We start from the raw sequence: 21,711 nt of genomic DNA, 5'->3' as shown, positions 1-21,711 counted from the left end.
AAAGCACTTAACAAACCCTTTGGTCTGGGATGGTAGACGGACATGCACAATTGTTTAACCCCTTAGAGTCCACACCCCAGCTGGAGCAGTTGGTGCCCTAGTCGGTGAATATTTCTCGAGGTAGACCGACCCAAGCGAAGATTTTTAGGAGTTCCCCTAGAATCATCCGGGCCATGATGCTTTGCAATAGGACAGCTTCAGGGAACCTGGTGGCATAGTTTATGACAACGAGCATGTACTGGAACCCTGTGGCACTTTTCAAGAGGGGTCCCACAAGGTCCATGGCAACCTGCTCGAAGGGAAGCTCCATCACTGGCAACGGAATCAGGGGAACTTGGGAACCTGTGCTGGGGCCACCAGCTGGCACTCTGGGCAAGAATTGCAGTAGTTTTTAACCTCCTGATGTTAAATGGGCCAAAAGAAATATGTCAGGACTTGTGCAAGATTCTTCTCGTGTCCCAGGCGGCCTGCTGCAGGCACATCATGGGCTAGCTTCAACACAGCCCAACGATGACACCTGGGGACCACCAGCTGGGACTGAGGCTCTTTGGTTTGGGGGTTTCAGACCACATGGTAGAGGTGGTCATTAGTTAATTCGAAGCAGGGCCACTAGTTTCCTTGTTGAGGATCCGTTATTTTTCCATTGACCACCACCAACTGCTCATATGCTTGGCTGAGTGTGGGGTCCACGCTTTGATCCCAGCTAAAGTCAGCGGTCAGGGTGGAGTTCTCCGCATACCTTGATGGGGGTTCCCAAGTTTCTTCCCCAGGGCCACCAGGATCCTGGTCCTCCCCTGACCCCGCTCTGCCTTCAAGGTCGCCTACCTCCAAGGCCATTGGGATCAGGGGGTTCCTCAGGTTCGCGGTGTACAAGACTTCCGTGAAATCTGGCCAGTCCCTTCCCAGGATTATGGGGTAGGCAAGTCTAAATGTTAGTCCCACCATCATCTGTTGGGTCACCCACTCATGGTTAGCAGGACCCAGGTACTGGGATAGGGCTTCAGGTCCCTGTGGACACACTGTAGGTGGATCACTTCAAAGTAGGGGTCTGCTGAGGAGGCCAGATGTTGGTGGACCAGCATCTGGCTCAAGCCAAAGTCAATGAGGGCAAGGGTTGGGTGTTCACTGACCACCATCAGGATCAGGATCTTGGTGGCTGGTTGCTTGCGGAAGTGGGCCTGCCCCTCACGGACTTGGATGAAGCTACAGTCCATCTCAGGACAAACTTGTTGCAGATGTCTGAACCTACCACAGGAGAAACAGGGCTCCACTTCTGGGAGTTCTGCCTGGGACAGGATCCCCGCTGGGTAGGGATGCAAATCTGGGAGCGATCCCTTGGCCTTCTGGTCAGAGCACCTAAATGCCTGTTGGAGTGTGGGTCGGGTCTCCTTGGCACATCATCTGGTCAGACCCTGGATCTGCGGGTTCTGGTGTAGCCTTCAGTTCTGGGCCCAGCCTTCTTTTCGGTGCTGGGGTGGTCTGGTCCTGGGTGTGGGGCCTGGACTACCGGTCCCACTGGGTTTTGCGGGCCAGGAAGTCCTCCATCAAGGCGACTGCCACATTCAGAGTCATCAGCCGGTACTGGAGGACCCAGGCCCTCACTCGGGGTGGGAGGATGTGCACAAACTGCTCTAGCGTGACTTGTCCAGCAACATCACTTGCAGACCACCGCACCGATTGCAACCCACCAGCAGGTGTCCTTCAGCTCCTGTGCCATGAGCTGGGTCCGGGTGCCTGATGGTTAGACTTTTCCCTGGAACCATTGTCAGAAGGTCTCTGGGCTAACAACCAGGGCCTCCAAGATGGCTGCCTTCACTTGTCCATAATCCCGAGCTTCATCGTTTGACAGGTCCTAGTAGTTTGAGCTGTCCCCGTCGGGTACATGGCCAGGAGGATGGCCCATTGACTGGGTGGCCACCCCGCGACCATTGCAACCCACTCAAAGGTAACAAGATAGGCAGGCCTCAAGGTCATCTTCAGGCCCCATCTTGGTCAGTTACACTGGCATGGAGGGGCCGGGTGCTCTGTCAGGCTGAACCCCACTAGCACAAAGCAGCATGGCCGCCAAGTGCTGGAGGCGCTGCTGCTGCTGTTCATGGTTTTGAGTTCTCAGCTCGTGGAAGAGCTGCTGCTGTTGAGTCCTCAGCTGTTGGACCAATTGTTGCAGCTGCTGTAGCTGGGCCACTTGTTCCTACTGCTGATTCTCAGACAGGAACTTGTTTATTCAAATCCATGGTGACTACCAGAACAGTCAGGCATGAATTGGCTAGGGCCTCTGCTCGCAGAGGTGGGATCGAGCTGCCCGTATTCTCCACTAAGTGTAGTTGGGTGTTAGTCAACCCTCCCCCCTCTGGGTTGGAGGAAGGTCGCACCTCCTCACTGTGTCATTGTCTCTTGACGGAGGGAGCTAACCAATAGGCAGTTTGAGGAGCTCTGGCCCTCAGGCAGGGTAGAGCGACTAAGCAGTCTATAGCTCCGGCTCCCAGGTGGGGCAGAGCAAGTATGCAGTCAGTAGTCTCTGGCCCTTAGGTGGGGCAGAGCAGGTACACAGGCTCCCTGGCAGGCAGGGCACCTCTGGGATTGTCAGCAAAGGCAGCAGCCTGGAGCGAGCCAGATGTGTCTGTCTCCCTTGCTGTCTCAGCCACAACTGAGCTGGAGGTCCTGCCTTTTATACTTCCTGTCCCATTTACCCACTTCCAATGAGAGAGGTGATGTTGGTTCAGCCTGCCCACTTGGGTAGGAAGGGTGGCTCCTCTCCCTCTGACTCAGAGGGAGGCCAGACAGCCTCATTACAAAGCGTGAAATGCCAGGATGGGAAATGCACCCTAATGGAGCTGTGGGATAGACCTGGCTCCTTAAGGAGCAAAAGATAGTCCAGAATTGTTTGAATTTTAGTCTGAGTTGGTGATGTTGTGGGAGGCTGCTCAGATGGTGAAATGCTTCCTGCTCAGGTAAGTAGCTTTTGTGGAAGGTTTTCTGCTATTAAGGAGAACATACTAGACCACTGCTGAGCAATGTGTCTCCTCTGCATTTAATCACAGATCAACCATATTGTGAGGTGAAATACTAGAGGATTCAGATGCAGCACCTGGCCATGGTCTATGTTCTGAGGAATTTTGTTATCGGTAACAGCAAGGGTTCTTGAGTGCAGACTTTGTGGAGGTCTGAATACCAAATCTCTCTCCACCAGGTTGGAGCTATGAGGATCATTCTGCCATGATCTTGCTTGAGTTTGATAATGACCATGGGAATCAGGGGTACTGGTGATCTGCAAAGAGCGGGTCCTTGTCCCACAGAAACAGGAAAATGCATGGACTGTGACCTGGACTGTGACCAGCCCTGGAACAGAACTGGGGACACTTCTTGTTCTGCTGAGTCACGAACAGATTCACTGATGGAAAGCCTTCTATGAAGAACATCCAAGCTAGAATGTTTGTATTGAGATACCATTTGTGGTGGAAGGATCTGCTCATATAAGACACTTTGAGAGTGACCAAGCTCCGAATGCACCAATTCCACAATTCCACAGCCTCCTGACAGAGAATGTCTGACCTGGCACCTCCTTCTTTTTCACATAAAACCTCACTGTCATGTTGTCACTGAGTATCTGGAGAGTTTTGCCTTGAATGTCAGGCAGGAACTGCTGACACACAGAGAATATTATGCACAACTCAAGTATATTTATGTGTAAGCTGGCCTTGTGGGCAGTTCACAAGCCATGAGCCTGAAGGTCACCCATATGCACTCCCCACACCATGGCTGAGGCAGGTAATGATACACATGGATGTCTCTTTTGTGGAGGCAGGTCACCACTACTGCCATGCACTTGGTAGAAACCCTCTGTGACAGTGAAGGTCTGAATGGCAGGGTGGTGAATTGATCATGATCATCTACCATGAACCTCAGAAATTTTCTGTGGCCAGGATGGATCACCACATGGAAGTAAGCATCCTGTAAGTCGAGGGCAGCATACCAGTCTCCTGGATCTAGGAAAGGAATAATCATAGCCCGGTATACCATCCAGAATATTATCTTCTTGACATATTTGTTCAGCTTTCAAAGGTCTAGGATGGGTCTGAGACTCCCTTTGGCCTTGGGTATTAGAATACAATGGAAATAATCCCCCCTGCCCTGATGTAGAAGAGGCACTTCCTCTGTGGCTCCCAAAGAACATAGGATATGCACTTGTCTTAGTACAAACTTGTGAGAGGTGTCCCTGAAGAGGGACCAGATAGGGGGGTGGCAGGGAGGGATAGAAAAGAAGAGCAGGGTATATCCCAATTCCACCATGCTTAGCACCCATTTGTCTGAGGTGACAAATTGCCAGACATGTGGGAAATTAGATAACCTGTCCCACAAAGGAGGGGAAGAGCGAGTGAGATTCAGGCCGGGCAATATGCTGTCTTCTACTTCTGAGTCAAATTCATTGCTTTGAGGCCTCGGGATATATAGATGGAGACCAAGGAAGTAGAAACCATCAATTTTCTCCTCTGTGACCTTTGTCTCCTCTTAGATTTCCGTCAGGCTGACGGAAGGGGTAATACCACAGTCTAGGCTAGTATTGAGGACAATATTTTGTCCTCCTCATCACTGGAGTATAGAGGCCCAAGGGCTTCAGAACCACTCTCGCATCCTTCAGGGTATGCAAAGCCTCAATTGTTTTAGATTAAAACAAGCACGCCCTCGAAGAGGAGATCCTCAATTGTCTATTGCACCTCCACAAGAATCCCTGAACACTGCAACCAGGAAGAATTGTACATAGCTTATATCTACACTGCAATTAAATACCTGTGGCTGGCCCTTGTCAGCTGACTCAGACTCATGGGGCTTGGGCTATGGGGCTCTAAAATTGCGGTGTAAATGTTCAGACTCAGGCTGAACAGAGATGAATACATGTCTTGTCAAACTTTTTCACATCCTTGGGCAACGTAGTTATACTGATATAGGCCTGTAGAGTAGACCTGGCTTAAAACACACACAAGTTGGGGGAAGGTGTCTAACACACAAGCAGACTGAAGTAAGTAATGGTAGCAAATGTCAGTCTAGACGAGTGGCTGTCTCACAGCACCTGCTGGTGGCCTCTAAGGTCAGCCCTGCAAACAGGCCCTCACCTCAATTTCCCTTCTTGGACCCCCATGTAAAATCCATACAGGATTTTTTCAGTCCATTCACAACAGCCCTCTTTAGGGTCAGATTTATTAACTTAAAGTTCAAAACTAAACACCCTTCAGCCTTCAGCTAGGTACAGCCCAAATTCCCCTGGTCTGGTCAGACTCCTTACTACCTGAAGATATAGCTACACTTAAATGGCTACAGCATCACAAGTGCAGTGCTGCAGCTGTGCTGCTATAGTACTTCTGTGTAGACACTATCTATGCCAGGGGTTCTCCTATCAGCATAGGTAATCCAACTCCCCAAGAGGTGGCAGCTAGGTTGATGTAAGAATTCTTCTGTTGACATAGTGCTGTCTACACGGAGGGTTAGGATGGCTTAACTACATTGCTGAGGAGTGTGTTTTTTTCACACCCCTGAGAGAGGTAGCTGGGTCGACCTAACTTTTTAGTGTGGACCAGGCCTAAGTGTAGACATACCCTCAGGCCTGGTCTACACTAAAAAGGTAGGTTGACCCAGCTATGCCCACACGTCTGACTGATGCAATTAAGCTGACCTAACCCCACGTGTAAACAGAGCTAGGTCAACGGAAGAATTCTTCCATTGACCTACCTACCACCTCTCAGGCTACCCCTCCCATCAGCATAAGTAATGTCTGCACTGAAGCACAGCTGCTATGCCACTGTAGTGTTTCAAGTACAGACAGGTCCTCACTCTCTGCAGTCTCACTACAGCCTCCTGAGTTTCTCCACTACTACAGCCACCTTCGGTTCTTTGTAGGAAATCACCCGATTCCGTTTAGGTAGGGCTCATTCTGTAATCAGGGTTGGATTGGCCGCGGGCTCGGCAGCCCAAGAGCAAGCCACCTTGTAACAGTCCTGTTAACTCTATTTTCTGTTCATTTAACTAAGTTTAGTTAGGGAGGATAAAATAAATGGAAAGAAAAGAGAAGGAAGAAGGGACATTGAAAGGGGATAAGCGCAGGGGTGCTGGAACTAGGACTGCTGGGGGTGCGGCAGCATTCCCTGGCTTGAAGTGATTTCCATCAAATACAGCGTTTACAGTTTTGTTCAAGAGCTTTCAGCACCCCCACTATAAAAGTTGTTCCAATGCCACTGGATGAAGGGGACAAAGCAGGGGAGACGATAGTAAGAGGGGCAGTTGTGGAAGGCAGCTGAGGTGAAGAGACTGTGAGGAAGAGGGAGGAATTGGAGCAAACAGCCAATCAGCACAGGGCAGAGAAAATCCAATCAAAACCGTAGAACATTCTCTGAATGACCAGAGGGCCCTGTTTTGGCTGTGTCTGTGCCTTCCGACTGGAGTCTCTGGCAGGTTCCTCTCTGCAGTTCTTCCCCAAGGCCACACGGTGCGGGACGGGAAGCACCATCTGGGTCCCAGTTTCCCCAGACTATGTGGGGGCTCCCCTACATTGTTCTGGGTCTCTGGGGTGCTACAGAGAGGGATGGCCCTGGTTAGGCCCCATTTTGACATTTTCAAAATGAAAAATTCCATTTCTTTGGTTCTATACAACATTTTATCCATAAATTTAAACTTCTTATAGTAAAAAAGTTTTAAAGAAAAAAGGGCAAAAATCTAAATGAAACATTTTAAAATAACTGAAACGAAATAACTGAACTTTTTTTTCAGATTGGTGATTCACAAAAGTTATTTGACATTTTGACTTTTTGTCCCAATGTGGGATGGGAAAAGTTTTCAAATTCTCAAACATTTTCCTGGGGTGGGAAAAGTGTTTCCCAATCAACTCTACTTATTTGTATTTTGTCTCAGACACAATACAGTACTCACTGTGCAAGTGCCACAACCTGTTCTTTGGCAGTAGTTAGTGGAAGAATTGTTTTGGAAGCATCAGTAATGTAATCCAGTAAAATGGAGTCAAATGGTGGTAGCCACGGTAACTTTTCAAGAATTAATTCCTGCTGGACTTTTGGCATTGCTTGCAACTCTTCTTCTTCTTTTGGTTTTTCTTCTTCTTTTTTTCCTTTCCCTTTTCTTAAATAGAAAATAATGGATGTTTATTTAGAATGCTGTAATCTCTCAGGGTCAAATTGCAGCTACATGGTTCTGTATAGAGATATGTCAGGAAACCTGATTTTTGTTAGAGGAGCATGGGAAGTTTCCTTTCCTGATTCTGAGTGCTTCCAAATCCACAAAGAGGCTGTTTCATAGGACCTGTGGACACTACTTATGAAATGTGTTCTTGAGGAAGGGCTTAGGGACCAAGTGGCATTGTCTGCATGTCTGTGCTGCATAACCCCTGATCAGACAAATGCAATGACACCAGTATACCTCTCCTCAGAAGGGTTGTTTGTACTTCTAGATCTGTAGTGGAAAGAATTCCCAATTTGAAAATAGAAACAGAATTTGGTCCTATATAATGTTGGTAGTTTATAAACAAAACAACTCCCATGAGTCCTACAAAGTTTTCACTTGAAAGAAGTCTGGGACTTCAAACAAAAACAGAATCAACAAAATGGTTGAGCAGGTAATACAAAGCAAGATACTACAAACCTCAACTACTATATTAAGATTTCATAGGAAGTTTATGTATTTATTGGTTATTCATGACACATTATGCATTTTTCACAGGAGCTTATGATTTGAGAAATGCATATGATCATGATTGGCAAACACAAAATTCTAGCACAAATGTAAACTAAAGATTAGTTTAAACCAGATAAACTTGTGAAATTTATATACTTTTCTATGTGGCAACTATAAAAATCTATCTATTATTGGAGATGTCATCTAAACATATTTCCAAAAGTGTCAGGAACACACATTTAACACCTTTACAGGCAGCGTGAGCACTTGTAGACAAAACTGTACATCAGAATCATACTAAATCATCAAGAGGACAATAAAATAAGATGACACATGTCAACTGTACAAAATTCCAGATTACAAAATTCCAGACAAACTTCATAAATATAGTTTCAAAAGACACTACTACATACTGTAGAACACTTCATTTACTTACAAAAATACAAAAGACCCCACATCTTGTAACCATCAAGCATTTCTTCAAAGAATTTGAAACCTGAGGGATGCACAACTTGAACTCCCATCTCAAAGGCCAGTTACTCATAATTCAACTTAATCAGAAGCAAACTCGAAAATCCAGCCAAACATACTAATTTTCCCTATCTCTAGTAACTCCAGCAAATGAGCAATTCTGGCTTACTTTTTAAATTTCCAGTATCCCAGGGACTTTTGAAGAAAAAAAGAAACAATGAAAAAACAACATGGACTCAAGACAGACCCTAATTATTTTATACCTTTAGAATTATTAATAAAGTTGTAAAAATTAACAAATTTCTGCATTCTTGGGATAGAATGCATTGGGCAGAATAATTAGATGTGTACAGTACCACTAGCCTTATTCAAGGAATCCTGTCTTCAGAAAGCTTTGAGTATTTTTCTTGTGCCTTATTAAGAATTATGGTTTTAACTGGTAGTCCACCTCAGAGATTTTAAGGCCGCAAGGGACCATTCTGAACATCTAGTCTGACCTCTTGTATGGCACAGACCATAGATTTTCACTCAGTAGTTCTTGCATCTAGCCCATAATGTCTGGGTGAGATAGAGCATATCTTTTAGAAAGACAATCCTTGCTGTGCCATAAAATTCACCACCTCTCTAGTTAAATTGTCCCAATGGTTAATTGTCCCCACTGTTAAAAATGTCTGACTTATATCTAGCCTGGATTTGTCTAGCTTCAGCTCCCAGCCCTTGGGTCTTGTTATATTTTTGTCTGCTAGATTAAAGAGCTGTCTACTAGTAGATTGTTCTTCCCCATGGAGGTACAGCCATCTTTGAATCCTACCTTGGGTTCTGCACAAGCAGAACTCAGCCAGACCTGAGAATCAGGTTCTTGGCTTTTAATAGTCGATAATTATTATCTGTCAATAGTTTGCATTTTAACACTAAATTAAAATACTTCGTCCAAATTATAATACCTTGAGCCTTTCTCTCTAGTGCTGCTTTTGCTGAGCGAAGAGGGAGATCGTCCAGAAGATTCTTGTTTTTCCTCCACAGGAGATACCACTGCACTATTGAAATTACAAAGTAGTTTCCCAAATCTTCTTTAATTTTCTTACAGTAAATTTCAATTTACACACACACAAAGCAGCACATAGGCAACATTAAGAATCACCGTCTCCAACAATAAAATGCCTACATAGTATGTAGAGGTGCTATGATTTGTGGATGAACTCCAAGAAAACCTCTACCCCAACCACTCAATCTCTACTACTTTCCAATGTCTTCTCTTTCCATGTATCCCTCACCAACATCCATTTCTTTCTGATCTCATGATCCATGCACTGCTGCAGGAAGTCATCTGTACAAAGGTGCCTCAGCTATTCTCAACCCTTACACCTATATTCACAAGGCACCTTAACCTTAGCAGGCAAGCAGGATGCAGGCACATCTTCCTGGTCTCTGGGAAGTAGGGGACTTCAGCTGTCAAATTGCTGCCTCTAAACTATGGTTCCTCTCTCTCCCTCCTCACAGCAAAGAGGAACCAGAAGGGATATTTCTGCTTCTGGGGGCATTGTAGAAACCTCCACCTTCTACCAGGGAGGGAAAGCAGCAAAGTTATTCTTCTATCTCCCTCCATTCAAAGTCAGAGAAGGAAGAAATTCAGCAGGGAATTGCTTCTCCTGGCTGACAGTCTGTGCTACACTCTTCATTGATCAGAACTGTGTGTTCAAAGCAACATAGGTAATAGCAATGGAGCACAGAGGACAGAGTCCCTCTCCATACCAGCCATGCAACTCCACAGGGAATTGACTGGGCCCCAACCCAGGCAGGAATGAAATTTATGTAAGAGATAAAGAAAAGGACAGAGACAATTCCCTTCTCTGCCACAGATTTCTTGTGTGTTATTGGGCAAGTCATTCGGGTTCCTAAGACACTTGGGTGCTTTTTTAAATTTTTGCCCTAAGTCTCATTTTCAAAAGTGATTTAGGCACAACTGAAAGTCAATAGGTCTTGGATCTATAGTACCTAAGTCACTTTTGAAATTTTTACCCTTAGTTTCTCTGTATCTCAGTTCCCCATCTGTAAAATGGCATAATAGCACTTCCCTACCCCACAGGGTGTTGTGACGATAAACACATTTAAGATTATAAAGTGTTCAGATACAATGGTACTGGAGGACATATAAGATAGATAGATAAATATGCAATGATAGATTAGATAGATATGCAATGTTGTTGTAGCTGGGTTGGTCCCAGGATATTAGAGAGACAAGGTGAATGAGGTAATATCTTTTATTGGACCAACTTCTGTTGGTGAGAGAGACAAACTTTCAAGTTTACACAAAGCTCTTCTTCAGGTATATGCAAGACCTGAAGAAGAGCTCTGTTTAACTTTTAACTTTTCTCTGTAAGGCTTTTACCTTAAGAATAAATGTCCCTTCTTAGAAAGAGCTGTGTGCTAACTTGTAACTGCCGGCAACACACTGTTCATAGCCATCAAAATGTAAAAGCACAGGTGCTGCTGGCCATTAGGCAGACTGGCTTGCTGGGGATATTACAGTGTAAGGTAGGGACAATGCAGCCTTAATTCACCCAGTCAGGGAGAAGTGGGACAAAGGTCTCTATCTAGAGACAGGTGATGGCTGGAGACCTGAGACCTGATTGGGCACTTCTGGAGTGTGCCATGATTGGGGGGATAAAGGTGCAGTTACCCTGAAACTGTGATTGTTTGCATAATCACAGTGCAATGATTGTTATTAAAACCACAGGTCATACCTTGCTCTTTCCTTACTACTTTTTCTAAAAGAGGAGGAAGATGGGGTTCGTCCATAATATGGATCTTGTGATTTTTCCTCTGCACTGAGGGCACTGAAATGACACAAGATATTTTTACACTGTTATAATAGTTCAATAGAGTTGTTCTACCTTCAAAGCACAGCAAGTTTTATTTTTATGAGAAATAAAATACTAATTAGTGATCTGGATTAGTTACTAAGTAGTGAAAAGTCCAGTACCCACATAAAGAAAACTGGACAGTATACTGACTCCAGGGTGCCACCAGGGCAAGGGGCTGTGACAAGAAAAACAAAGAAAGACTATCTGATAGAATTAGGGACCTGCAAAGAGCACTGAGGTTGAGGTTGCAATCGGCAATCTGAAAGATCTTTATGATACCATGTACAAGTTAAAAAGGTAAATTGATGATAATGGAGATCAACTAATAGATGTGATGACAACAGAGAGGAGGGTTTGGGATTTACAAAATATTGACAGAGCCTTTTCTTATCTGGGAGACTGTTTAGATTAAATGATTTCCAGTCAAACAAATAGAGTATCAATTTCCTGACTTCAAATGTAATGGGTTTGTTAGGTGGGCTTTAACTTAAGTAGGAAAGAGCCAGACATCAATTCTTGTTATTACTGTACCACAAATGGAGAAGGCCATCAAACAGTATGAGGGTTGGCTGTTTCTTGCCTTTGTGGATATACTGCTTTAAACCTCATGAATTTAATCGAGAAAGAAGTTCAGCAAATTCATGGGCTTCATTGCAATTCCAAGACAGGTACTTAGCTTGGAGAGCCTTGTAATTGATGCAGATGCTATGCTCTCCTAAATTTTTTGGAGAATCGGAGTCAAAGGATGCTAAATTGAGAAGCTCTCATGGCTTGCTTTTTTAATGTAACCAACTCAACTGAACAGTTCTGTTCTGTTTAAAGAAAAAACTATCAAAATTCTTAATTTATAAAATGCAAAACCTTTGGCTCCTGAAAGTGGAAGCATAATGTTAAGGTTAACTTAGATCTCACTAACAATAGAAGGTCAAAGTTGCAGTAGTGTTGGGCTCTGAGAATGCAGAAGGAAAAAGGCAAGTTATTTTAATGAAATGTAATCATTCCAAAGCAAATGTAACTCACACTTCTGGTGATTTAGCATTAACTAAAATTATAGCACGATGATCATTAAGCTCTTGTGTGCTCAGTTCCTCCAAAGACAAAAGTTTCACTCCAGGCTTTACCTAGAGGAAAATCAGAATAAAAGAGAAGATATTTTAGTCTATTAAAGGTGAATGAAAAAGCTTATTTTGAAACATTAAGGTTAAAAAGAGTTATTTAAGATTTCAAATCTTTAACAGAATGTAGCTGAGAACTTAAAATTACATAAAATACATAAAATCAGTTTCTTCACTTAACTGCTTTACAAATAATTTCATTTTTAATTGTTGTTATTACAAGTATATAATCTAAAACTAGTTCAGAATAAAGACGGGTTCATGTAATCCAGGCTGGGATTTTTAAAAGCACCCAAGTGACATAGGATCACAAGTCCCATTGATTTTCAATAGGACTGGTGCTCCTAACTCACTTGGGTACTTTTGAAGACCCGACTCCAGTTGAAATATAATACAAATATAACAACACTTACAAAGAATGGACTAGTCCTTCTAGAAAGGTCATTTTATGGGAAAGAGGACTGTAAAAGAAATGAGGATGTGTTTTGTTATGTAAACATCGTGTTTGTTCTTTTTGTGAAAAAACAACAGTTATTTAGATGGCAGATTAATATATTATACTAGTAGCTGAAAGTCCATGCTTGGGTGTGGCAGTTGGGTCAAGTTATAGATCACTTGTGCAATCTCCCTCATACACCCTCTGAATTGTTGCATGCAAATTTACTGCAGAGTAAGGGGGTGACTGGCTGAGTTACAATCACAATAGTCAAGGACTCTTGACTTGGCATAGGTACATGCCTTACTGTAGCTGAACACTTCACAGGTATAATTAGTAAAGTAAAAATGGCTTTGAACTTAAAAATGGTATGGTAGCAGACTCTGAATCACAGGGATGACTGAATCTGGTGATATTCTGAACAAAAAGAGCTCCTAACCATGCTTGTAGCTGTTTCTATTGCTTCACACTGACTCAACAGACACTCTAAGCTTCAGAGTGAAACTCAGAGTGACAATCCTGGAATCTTATTCAGATTGTAATGAAAAAGAATAGGAGAGGACCAAGTATCTGAGACGGGATCTGAAAAAGAAGACAGTGATTGCAAAGCACATATGGTCAGCAGGAAGATACCAATTATGGGGACATCATGAAAAAAGATGTGAATTCATTTGCCAGAGAAGGTGATCAAAAGAGTGATGAAATGCACTAAGATGGCAAAGTATAGGATATGAGAAGACAGCAAGGTGATTCAAGGGATCAGATCCTGGTCCCTGCTATGACCCCTTGGTGTTTTGGTGGCATAAAGGGGCCATAAACCCATTACTTTGTCTGAAGAAGGAATGAAGACTTTTAAATAATACTTAAGTAATTTACCTGACCATAATCATAGAACCCATCAGTAATTATATTACTGGATGATAAGTACCCCATCTGGCTGTATTTTTGGGAAAGGTTGTTATCAAGTAGCTTGTCCAGAGCTCCTTCACTGAAATTATTTTTGCGACCTGTTGACAGGTTAATTTCTTCCAGGATGTCTAAAGCACTATTCAACAAAATACAAACAGTTGTTCAATTAATGTGACTAATCCATTAGTGCTAATTAATTAATTATTACACAGTTAGAGGTAGTACTCTGCACTGCTATTCTGGGGACATGTTCATTTTCAATCCTAGCCCTCTGCCCTTTGGGCCAGCAGGGGGCTGTGAATGCAGTGCAGCATTCTGTCTCTGGAGGAAAAAACATCCTTCTTACTATGCAAAAGGAAAAACCATTCCTCTAGCCAGTTAAGTAGCAGCATTAAGACGTTCTGAAGGGGTGTCCTAGCTAGTTCTCAGTCAGAAGCATGTTGACTGTGTCAGAGATCTTGAGGATAATGGAAGCATAACAGTAGAGAAAAGAGAAGGTTAGGATGAACTCATATAGGGACCTGGTGAGTTAACTATATATTATGTATATTTTATAGTAACAATAGCCAAATATATAATTCCACAGAAGGGTTCTGGTTCTTCAATAAACCTTGCAGCCTAGCACAGCTTCCTTAACTCAGGTGCTGATGTACAGAGATTGTAGAGTCCTTGAGGAGGAATAAAAGAGTAATTATCTTGCATGACATTCATTTTTGTGATGTTTCAGCACAACTACATTTACTTAGGATCTGTAAGTAAATTCAGCCTTCAAGTAATATGTGCAAATCCATTCTTTACAGATGATTTGTGACAATTGAAACAAGAAGGAAAATGGTCAGAGTGCCATTGGGGGAAGTCTCAGGCTGCATCTAACCAATTGCGTCAAAAAGGATTTTTGAAATCTTATGCTATGTGTGAAAGAAGAGTTTATCTGTTTCTACCATGGAGTCTTCTATGGTCTGATCAGCAGATTTCATCTGAGCAGTATATTGCCTGACCAACCCAGGAGCTGTCTTTGCACAGTGTCTGATACAAGTAGCAACCGCTGAAGAAATTTTGAGTGCCTCTGCAGAGAAAAGCAAGCAGATTCAGATTGAACTGCCTGCATTTGTGAGTGTAGAATGATATCTAGTAGGTACAAACTTCTCAGATTAAATTTAGGCCAGTAATGCTCACTGAGGTACTAGAAGTACTGGGAGTTCTCCAAACCACAACCTGTGCTTTGGACTTATGTCCTTCCTGAGTGGTGAACACCAAGGAAAAACTGAATGCATTGTTGATGGAGATGATCAGTGTCTGCCTTAGGAAGGGAAGGCTGCTGACTTTTATATGGAAAGCTGTTGTCCAGCCATTACTCATAAATGGCACTTGAGCTGACAAGCTGTCTAACTACTGTCCAGTAATCTTCTATTTTTGGTTAATATTATCATTATCAGGTTGGGGAAAGACTTTCAGTACTAAGATACTTCATATTGCCCTGGCCCTTTCCAATCAGTGCACAGGCCTTCAATACTGTTGATCATGAGCTGTTGTTGACTTGCCTGTGAACCCTAGCAGGAGTAAATAGAGCTGCCTGTCAGTACCTTCATTCCCACCTGTCAGAGAGGTTCAAGGTGTTAATTGTGGGAAGTTGTTCTTTTGCCTCGATGATTCTCTGATGTGGAATTCTTGCCCCACTCCCCTCTTCAATGTGGGAATGTTAGAAGGTTTAAGAAGGAGGCATGGGTTACAGTATTGTATACTGATGAAACTCAGTTTAATGCGCCTGATCCAAACACTATTTGGTTAATGGAAGTATTTCATTAACTTTAATGGCTTTGGATAAGGCCCTATATGTCTGTTTCATCTGACCCAGTCAGGGCTATCAACTTCCTTACCAAACATTTGGCAGACAATGGGACAAGGATGAGAGCTAATTGGCTGACGCTCAATATAAGTAAGACAGAAGTAATGCTGGTAGTACGGGACCAGCAGTGGGAAAATATAACAAAGATAATATCTGCCCTTTATTCATTGCAAGAATTTGCAGTCTGGGATTATTGTTGCATCCCCAGCTGCTATTAGAAGAATATATATCGGAAGTGATCAGAACAGCTTTTTTATCTATGTCCAGTGAGGAGACTACAACCATTTGAATGCAACCTTATTGCTGTGATCTGTACCATTATCATGTTGAGAGTAAATTTACCGTGGTGTACTCTACATGGGGTTGCACCTTAAATCAATTTGAAACTGAAGCTCAAGCAGAATGTTGTATCTCATTGGTTAAGTAGAGTTTCTCATCATGACATTACACTATTGTTCCATGTGAGCTGCAGTGACTGCCTGTTGGTTTCTGGGTGGAGTTTTAGGGTTTGGTTTTCATCATTTGGTTTATAGTTGGGGTGGGTATTTTTCCCTTTCTAGGTTTGGGAAGAATATTGCATTTATTTTTGTTGGTATGTGTTTGATTGTATTTTACATGTAGGACATTTTTATGTATGACAAAGGCACTCAGAACCCTGGACAGTCACTTTTTTTCTACACATCTAAATATATAAACATTCTCTTGACCTCAGCAGGGTTGCACTTCCTCACATCAGGGCTGAATTTGGCCCAGAGTGCTAATCTTAATCATATATGTCCTTTGCCTGGTGGTCCCTAAGTTTTGGTGACATAAATTCATCTTTAATGTTAAACATAGTTTTATTAAGTTCAGTCATAGTAACAATACTTAGAATGCTTCTGTAACTTCAGGTAGGAAAGCCCCACTTCCAGCTATTTTCTTCTCGTATAGTTGACATGTAGAATCAATAACTTTCCTTCTGAAATAAATTCTATATCATGAAACTAATTTATTTTTAAGAAATGCACAATTAACTTGGTATAAAATCATAAATATACAAACTGCCAGCTTTGTTAGCATCTTCATCAAAACCATCCTCTCCACTCCTTGGCACTACTTCTACTCACCCTAGCCTGCAAAGTTCAACTGCTGTTAGTTCATCGGTTGCACAAACCATAACAGCCCAACAGGCATTTCTTCTGACTTCATCGTTCTTAGAATGTAGCAGTTTAACGAGTGGCTCAAGTCCACTTGCATTTCTTAACTAAAAACAGACACAAAAACATTGCTCATGAAGAGTTATGTTCACCCCAGTGAAGAAGGTCTGTGCAAACCTCTTTGAAACACTCAAGTCCTGGAGAGAAGCTAGGCAGGTGGATGGAAGGGACTGGCAGAATGTCCACACACAAGTTCTCTGCATCTATTGCACACTCCAAATAGGTTGATATCAGAGGAAGCTTAAGAGTGGGCTGGGACAACGCACACACTCGTTTTAGCTCTGGTCTCTTTGTCAGATATTAGATTATATTCTAAAAATTGTACAGAATGTATATTCCAAGGTTGCCATGGAGAGTTGTACAACATTCTCAGAATTCTGATGCCTCCTGGTAACTAATTTACATCACAAAATAGAAGAATTTGTTATGTGTTGTATGTATGACATAATCTCATTAACACCCTTTCTCCTGCGTGTTCCAGTACTTCTTCCAGATACTCAAGGAAATATCACTCATTCCAGTTTTCATGAGGAAGTATCTACTAAGTATTTACAGATATAATTATATCCATAAATGGATATGTCCATGCTCCGTATTTCTTGACCTGACTAGCTGCCTTGACCCTTAAGAAGGTTTTCAATTTATGGGGTGTGTATGTCCAAGAAGAATCAAAACATAGCCATTGATAAATAGGTAGGCACAGGTTCACTTACTGGGTCCCATTGACCAAAGGATTAATTATCTTCTCTGTGAATTATGTTTACAATAGTCATGTCCAACTCTCCTTAATAGAGGGTCAATGACTATGCCACAAGGACCTTGAAGGCAGATAGTAAAAGAACAGGGGAGCTTCTTAACAGCAAAATAGAGCTGAAGATCCTGTTTGGGGGATAAATTAATTTTAAATATTTCTGAATGCTGGGGGTCAAATTTCATAGCAGGTGAAAGCTCACTGAAATCAGTGGAGCTGCACAAGAGGTGAACTTGGCCCATGCAGTTTATGTATAACTACAGTAATGAAATTAAATAGAGTCCTCCATATTTCAGTTTTTCCAAGTGCCCATGCCAAACTGAACTAAGTTTACCTGAATGAGAATTTATCTATTCAGGAGACACAAAATGATTTACTTTATATAAAATGAAGGATTTTTTTCAGAGATGTATTAAATTGTGTTGGTCCCAGAGTCAGCACAACACAATCATCAGGTTTTATTTAAAAATTAAATGTAATATAAGCAGATAAAAGGTAACATAAGACTCACCTCAGTTCTTGCATCAATGTCACAACCAAGTGCAGCCACAGCGAGTGCTACTTTGCTTTGTACCAGGCTGTTGGTAGACTGTAGTGGTTCTACAATTGCATTCATAACACCATGACTCTGGATGCTGAGACGTAATGGCTCCTGCGTGGCCATATTTGTTAGTACGGTAGCTGCATTAGCAACAGTCCCATCTCTCTTAGCACTCAGGACATTTATTAATGGCTCAATTCCTTCAGCTTCAGCAACAGCACTAGTTAAATTGGAGTGGGAGGGGGAAATCTCTATTATTTTAAAGCCAAATATATGTTTTTATTCTTAATGTATTATATAATGGATTATATTTACAAACCAAATCTATATTTTATCTCAAAAAGAACATGAATAAAATATTAGAAAACACAACAGTGATTGTTTATACACTCCTGAATTACAGTATATAAATGCACCTAACCTGAAAAATACTCTGATACCAGCAATACATTTAATTTATTGGGTGGAGTTGAGGGAGGCATAGTGTGAACAGATGACAGAGCCAGACACTCCTGAGTTCTAATTCCAGCTCAGACCTGGATTCCTTCTGAAGCCTTGAGCAAGAGACTTATGGCCTGAGTTCCAAAGATACTGAACACCTGCAACTCCATTTCCAGTCAAGGAGATCTGCAGATACTCAGCACCTCTGAAAAAATCAAGCCCTTAACCCCTCTATCTCTGTAAAATGGGGATTATTACGCATAAAGCGATAACTGTTATATTTTTTCTGTTATAATTCCCTGGGTGGCATAAAGCCAACACAGTAGCCCTCTTCCATCCCCTCTCAGTGCCCCTCATATGTTGGGGGCAGGATGTGGTGGGAGACATGGTCAAAACATATTGAGCTCCAGAAATCTCCAGCAAGTTAAGGGAGCCTTCAGAGGCCTTAGCAGCTGAGTGATAGTTTAAAATGTAGCAGCTCAAAACTACATTGTGGGCCAACCCAACCATCATCTGCCCAAAGGATGGGGGAACTGAGAGGGGATGGAAGAGGACTGCTATGCTGGCTTTATGCCACTCAGGGAATCCCTGACACTGAGACATCTTAGGATGTAGCACACAGAAAAAAATTAACCGCTGAACCATGGAACAGTTGAACATGGTTGAACCATATTGAGATGGAGCATCTGATTGTGCTATCTTTTACACCAATAGTACACACTAGCAGAAATCACTATAATCAAATGACTGGAGGCATATGCCCCATTTACTATCTTTTTCTAGTAATTTTACATTGTGATCATCTGTTTGTTAAACAAAAGTTGGCAATGCTGTTAACACAGGAAATATGCAGATGGCAATCTGAATTTTCCTTGCGCTTTCTTATTTATATCTTTATTGAAGTACATTTTTATTTCTCAAGCCTAATTAAAAACTGTAAACTCCCCATTATAGGATCATATCTATATTACTACTACAACAGAAGAGTTTACAGTTTTTTATTGGCTTTGGTAACTTGCTGTCAACATATTAATAACAGAAATCTGGATGCGCTGATCTCCATTTAACCATAACAAAAATCTGGTGAATGGATTTTGCCAAAAATACATACCAATCTCTCAGATAGTTATCCCAATTGTAAAAAAATCATAAACCAGAATGATCAAGTAGACAAGAAGTATTCATGCCATACCAGTGTGTCAAGCTACTGATAAAAACATATATGAGCATAGCAGATCTTTCCACTCCTCATTCAGAACCTCATTCAGAACATAAGACCCCTAAGTTTCAATCCCAGGTTCTACTTTTGTAAAAATACATTCTGAAGCTTGTTATCTTTGTTTTTGCTGCTGCCAGAATCTAATCAAGGATAACATGAAGGAGTAGACTGAAAGAAATCCCACTAAAAATTATACCAGCAGGCAACGGGAATTGAGTGTACGCAACATCTTGCAGAATCAGGCTTTAACAGTAGCTTGAACACCAAGGGGCATATTATATCCAGTCCTGCACAGGTACATAAGTGTGGGTTTGCAGGGGAGGAGAAGGAGGACAGTCCACTGATTTGGTTAGGGTACTAGCCTGAGGATTATAAGACCTCAATTTAACTCCTTGCTCTTCCATAGCCTTCCCACATGACCTTGGGCAAGTTACTTAGGATATGTCCACACCAGGGGTAGTCAATAGACAGTCTGCAGGCCAAATCCAGACTGCCAGATGTTTTTGAACGTACTGCAAACATTTTTATTTACTTATTATTATTATCATTATTGGTATTATTTTTGTATTATTTTCTCTGGAGTCTGGACCTTGACTATACCTTGACCAAGAAATGTGGACCTTGACAAAAAATAATTGATTACACCAGTCCACACTATAGGTGTAATCATAGAAGGCGTGATCATAGCTATACTTACACAGCTGCTAGTACTGTAGTATCAAAGTGCCTCCCAATCTTTAATGGATTTATTCTTCCAACACCCTATGCGGTAGGGGAGTCCTATTATCCCCTTTATGCAGATGGAGATCTGAGGCACAAGTGAAGGTGTAATTGTAGCACAGGTAGGCTTAGCAATGCTAGCTTTAATCTAGCTCTAGCACAGGTAACAATAATCAGGTAGATGTGGTGGCCCAGGCTGGCAATCTGTGTGTATCCAGGCTCCCCAATGGGCTTGTAGTTGTGAAGCTAGCCTGTGTGGCTATATCTACACTACTATTGTTACCCACCCTCGTTTTATTAAAGCTAGCACAATTATTTTTTGTAAATAGCATGATAAGTCCCAAAAATTCAGAGTTAAGGATACAATTAACAGACGTTCATTCTGATTTTAAAGACATACTACTTTTTTCATTTTTTCCCTCATGGTATCACTATAGGGGAGAGTCATGGGTCTGACACCAAGTATTAAATTTCATAAAGGATCCATTTTAAAATGAATTTTAATTCAACTAAATTAACAGATTTACTTGTAAATTCTCAGCAATTCTCTCTGTACTCAAAAGTATGTGCTAAAAGTCTGGGAAAGATACTGCTGTATTCAGCAGACATAACGAAGAGTTTACCCTTAGTGCAAAACTCATCACAAGCTTAATGATAAAGCCATGACCTGAACATCCATAATGAGAATAGTTTTTCCAAAATGCACGGTGGGAAGAAACTGTGTGGATCAGATGAAAATTTGATCCATACTATTGGCATCCTGAGGGTGCAACAGAAAGGATATGTCTACAAACATTTTGGAGTGTGTGGGAATGTGACGGGGTGGTCTTACCCTGCACTGAAAGTGTTAAACCTACTCTATGGGCGGCGGAAGTCCTGCCCCCCAGCCTCTGCTGGGCATGCTCCAACTGCTGTCCTAGCATAGCTGACCACCAAGGAGCGAGGGTGCCCAGGAGACCTTGCCAGAGAGCGGTCACCCTTCGTCAGCTGCCTGGAGCCAGACGCTTAAGGAGATGCCTTCGCCAGGGGGCCCCACAACCCAGGAGAGACATGGGCAGTGGCTGCGCAGAAGGGGAAACCTAGACGACCCAGAGGCCCGAGGAATGACCCCATTGACGACCAGGTAGGAAGTAGCCCAGGAGGCTTGCATGGTGTGACCAAGGGTGGAGAGAGGCACCGGTCAGCGAGTTTTGGGAGGATCCCTGCTGACCCAGTGTTGGAATACCCCAGCACCAATAGGGCCCTGGGCTGGGGCTCAGAGGAGCAGGGAGGACCTGAGCCCCCTTACCCTGGGTTCCCCCCCAAAGGGGGCGTCCCACTACCCCAATGGACTGCCAGAGCACGCTGCCCTAACCAATGGGTGGCTATTAACTCTGGCCATTAGGCCCTGCTGCCCTGACTCAAGGGCGACTATAGACTCTGGCTGCTAGGCCTTGCTGCCCTGATGCAAGGGTGTCTACTGACTCTGGCCACTAGGCCGTGCTCCCCTGACCCGAGGGCGACTATTAGCTCTGACCACGAGACTGTG

General features: G+C 42.7%; 1 protein-coding gene across 1 annotated transcript in view; it reads right to left on the bottom strand.

Annotated features, from left to right (window-relative positions):
* The window catches only part of ARMC3 (armadillo repeat containing 3), a 69,376-nt gene that overhangs the window by 8,883 nt on the left and 38,782 nt on the right, over window positions 1-21,711 (bottom strand). The window contains exons 10-16 of the mRNA XM_067561709.1: window positions 17,774-18,023; window positions 16,422-16,558; window positions 13,437-13,605; window positions 12,030-12,130; window positions 10,890-10,982; window positions 9,090-9,182; window positions 6,919-7,122 (exon numbers count right to left, since the gene is read on the bottom strand). Of these exons, the coding sequence (XP_067417810.1) occupies window positions 6,919-7,122; window positions 9,090-9,182; window positions 10,890-10,982; window positions 12,030-12,130; window positions 13,437-13,605; window positions 16,422-16,558; window positions 17,774-18,023 (1,047 nt within the window). The remainder of the gene's footprint in view (window positions 1-6,918; window positions 7,123-9,089; window positions 9,183-10,889; window positions 10,983-12,029; window positions 12,131-13,436; window positions 13,606-16,421; window positions 16,559-17,773; window positions 18,024-21,711) is intronic.

Source organism: Emydura macquarii, unplaced genomic scaffold, assembly GCF_026122565.2.
Source record: "Emydura macquarii macquarii isolate MOO-44397 ecotype Brisbane River unplaced genomic scaffold, CSIRO-AGI_Emac_v2 contig_2422, whole genome shotgun sequence".
Classification (NCBI taxonomy): domain Eukaryota; kingdom Metazoa; phylum Chordata; order Testudines; family Chelidae; genus Emydura; species Emydura macquarii.
Note: the sequence above shows the minus strand (reverse complement) of the source record. Positions and strands in the feature narration are given on the sequence as shown.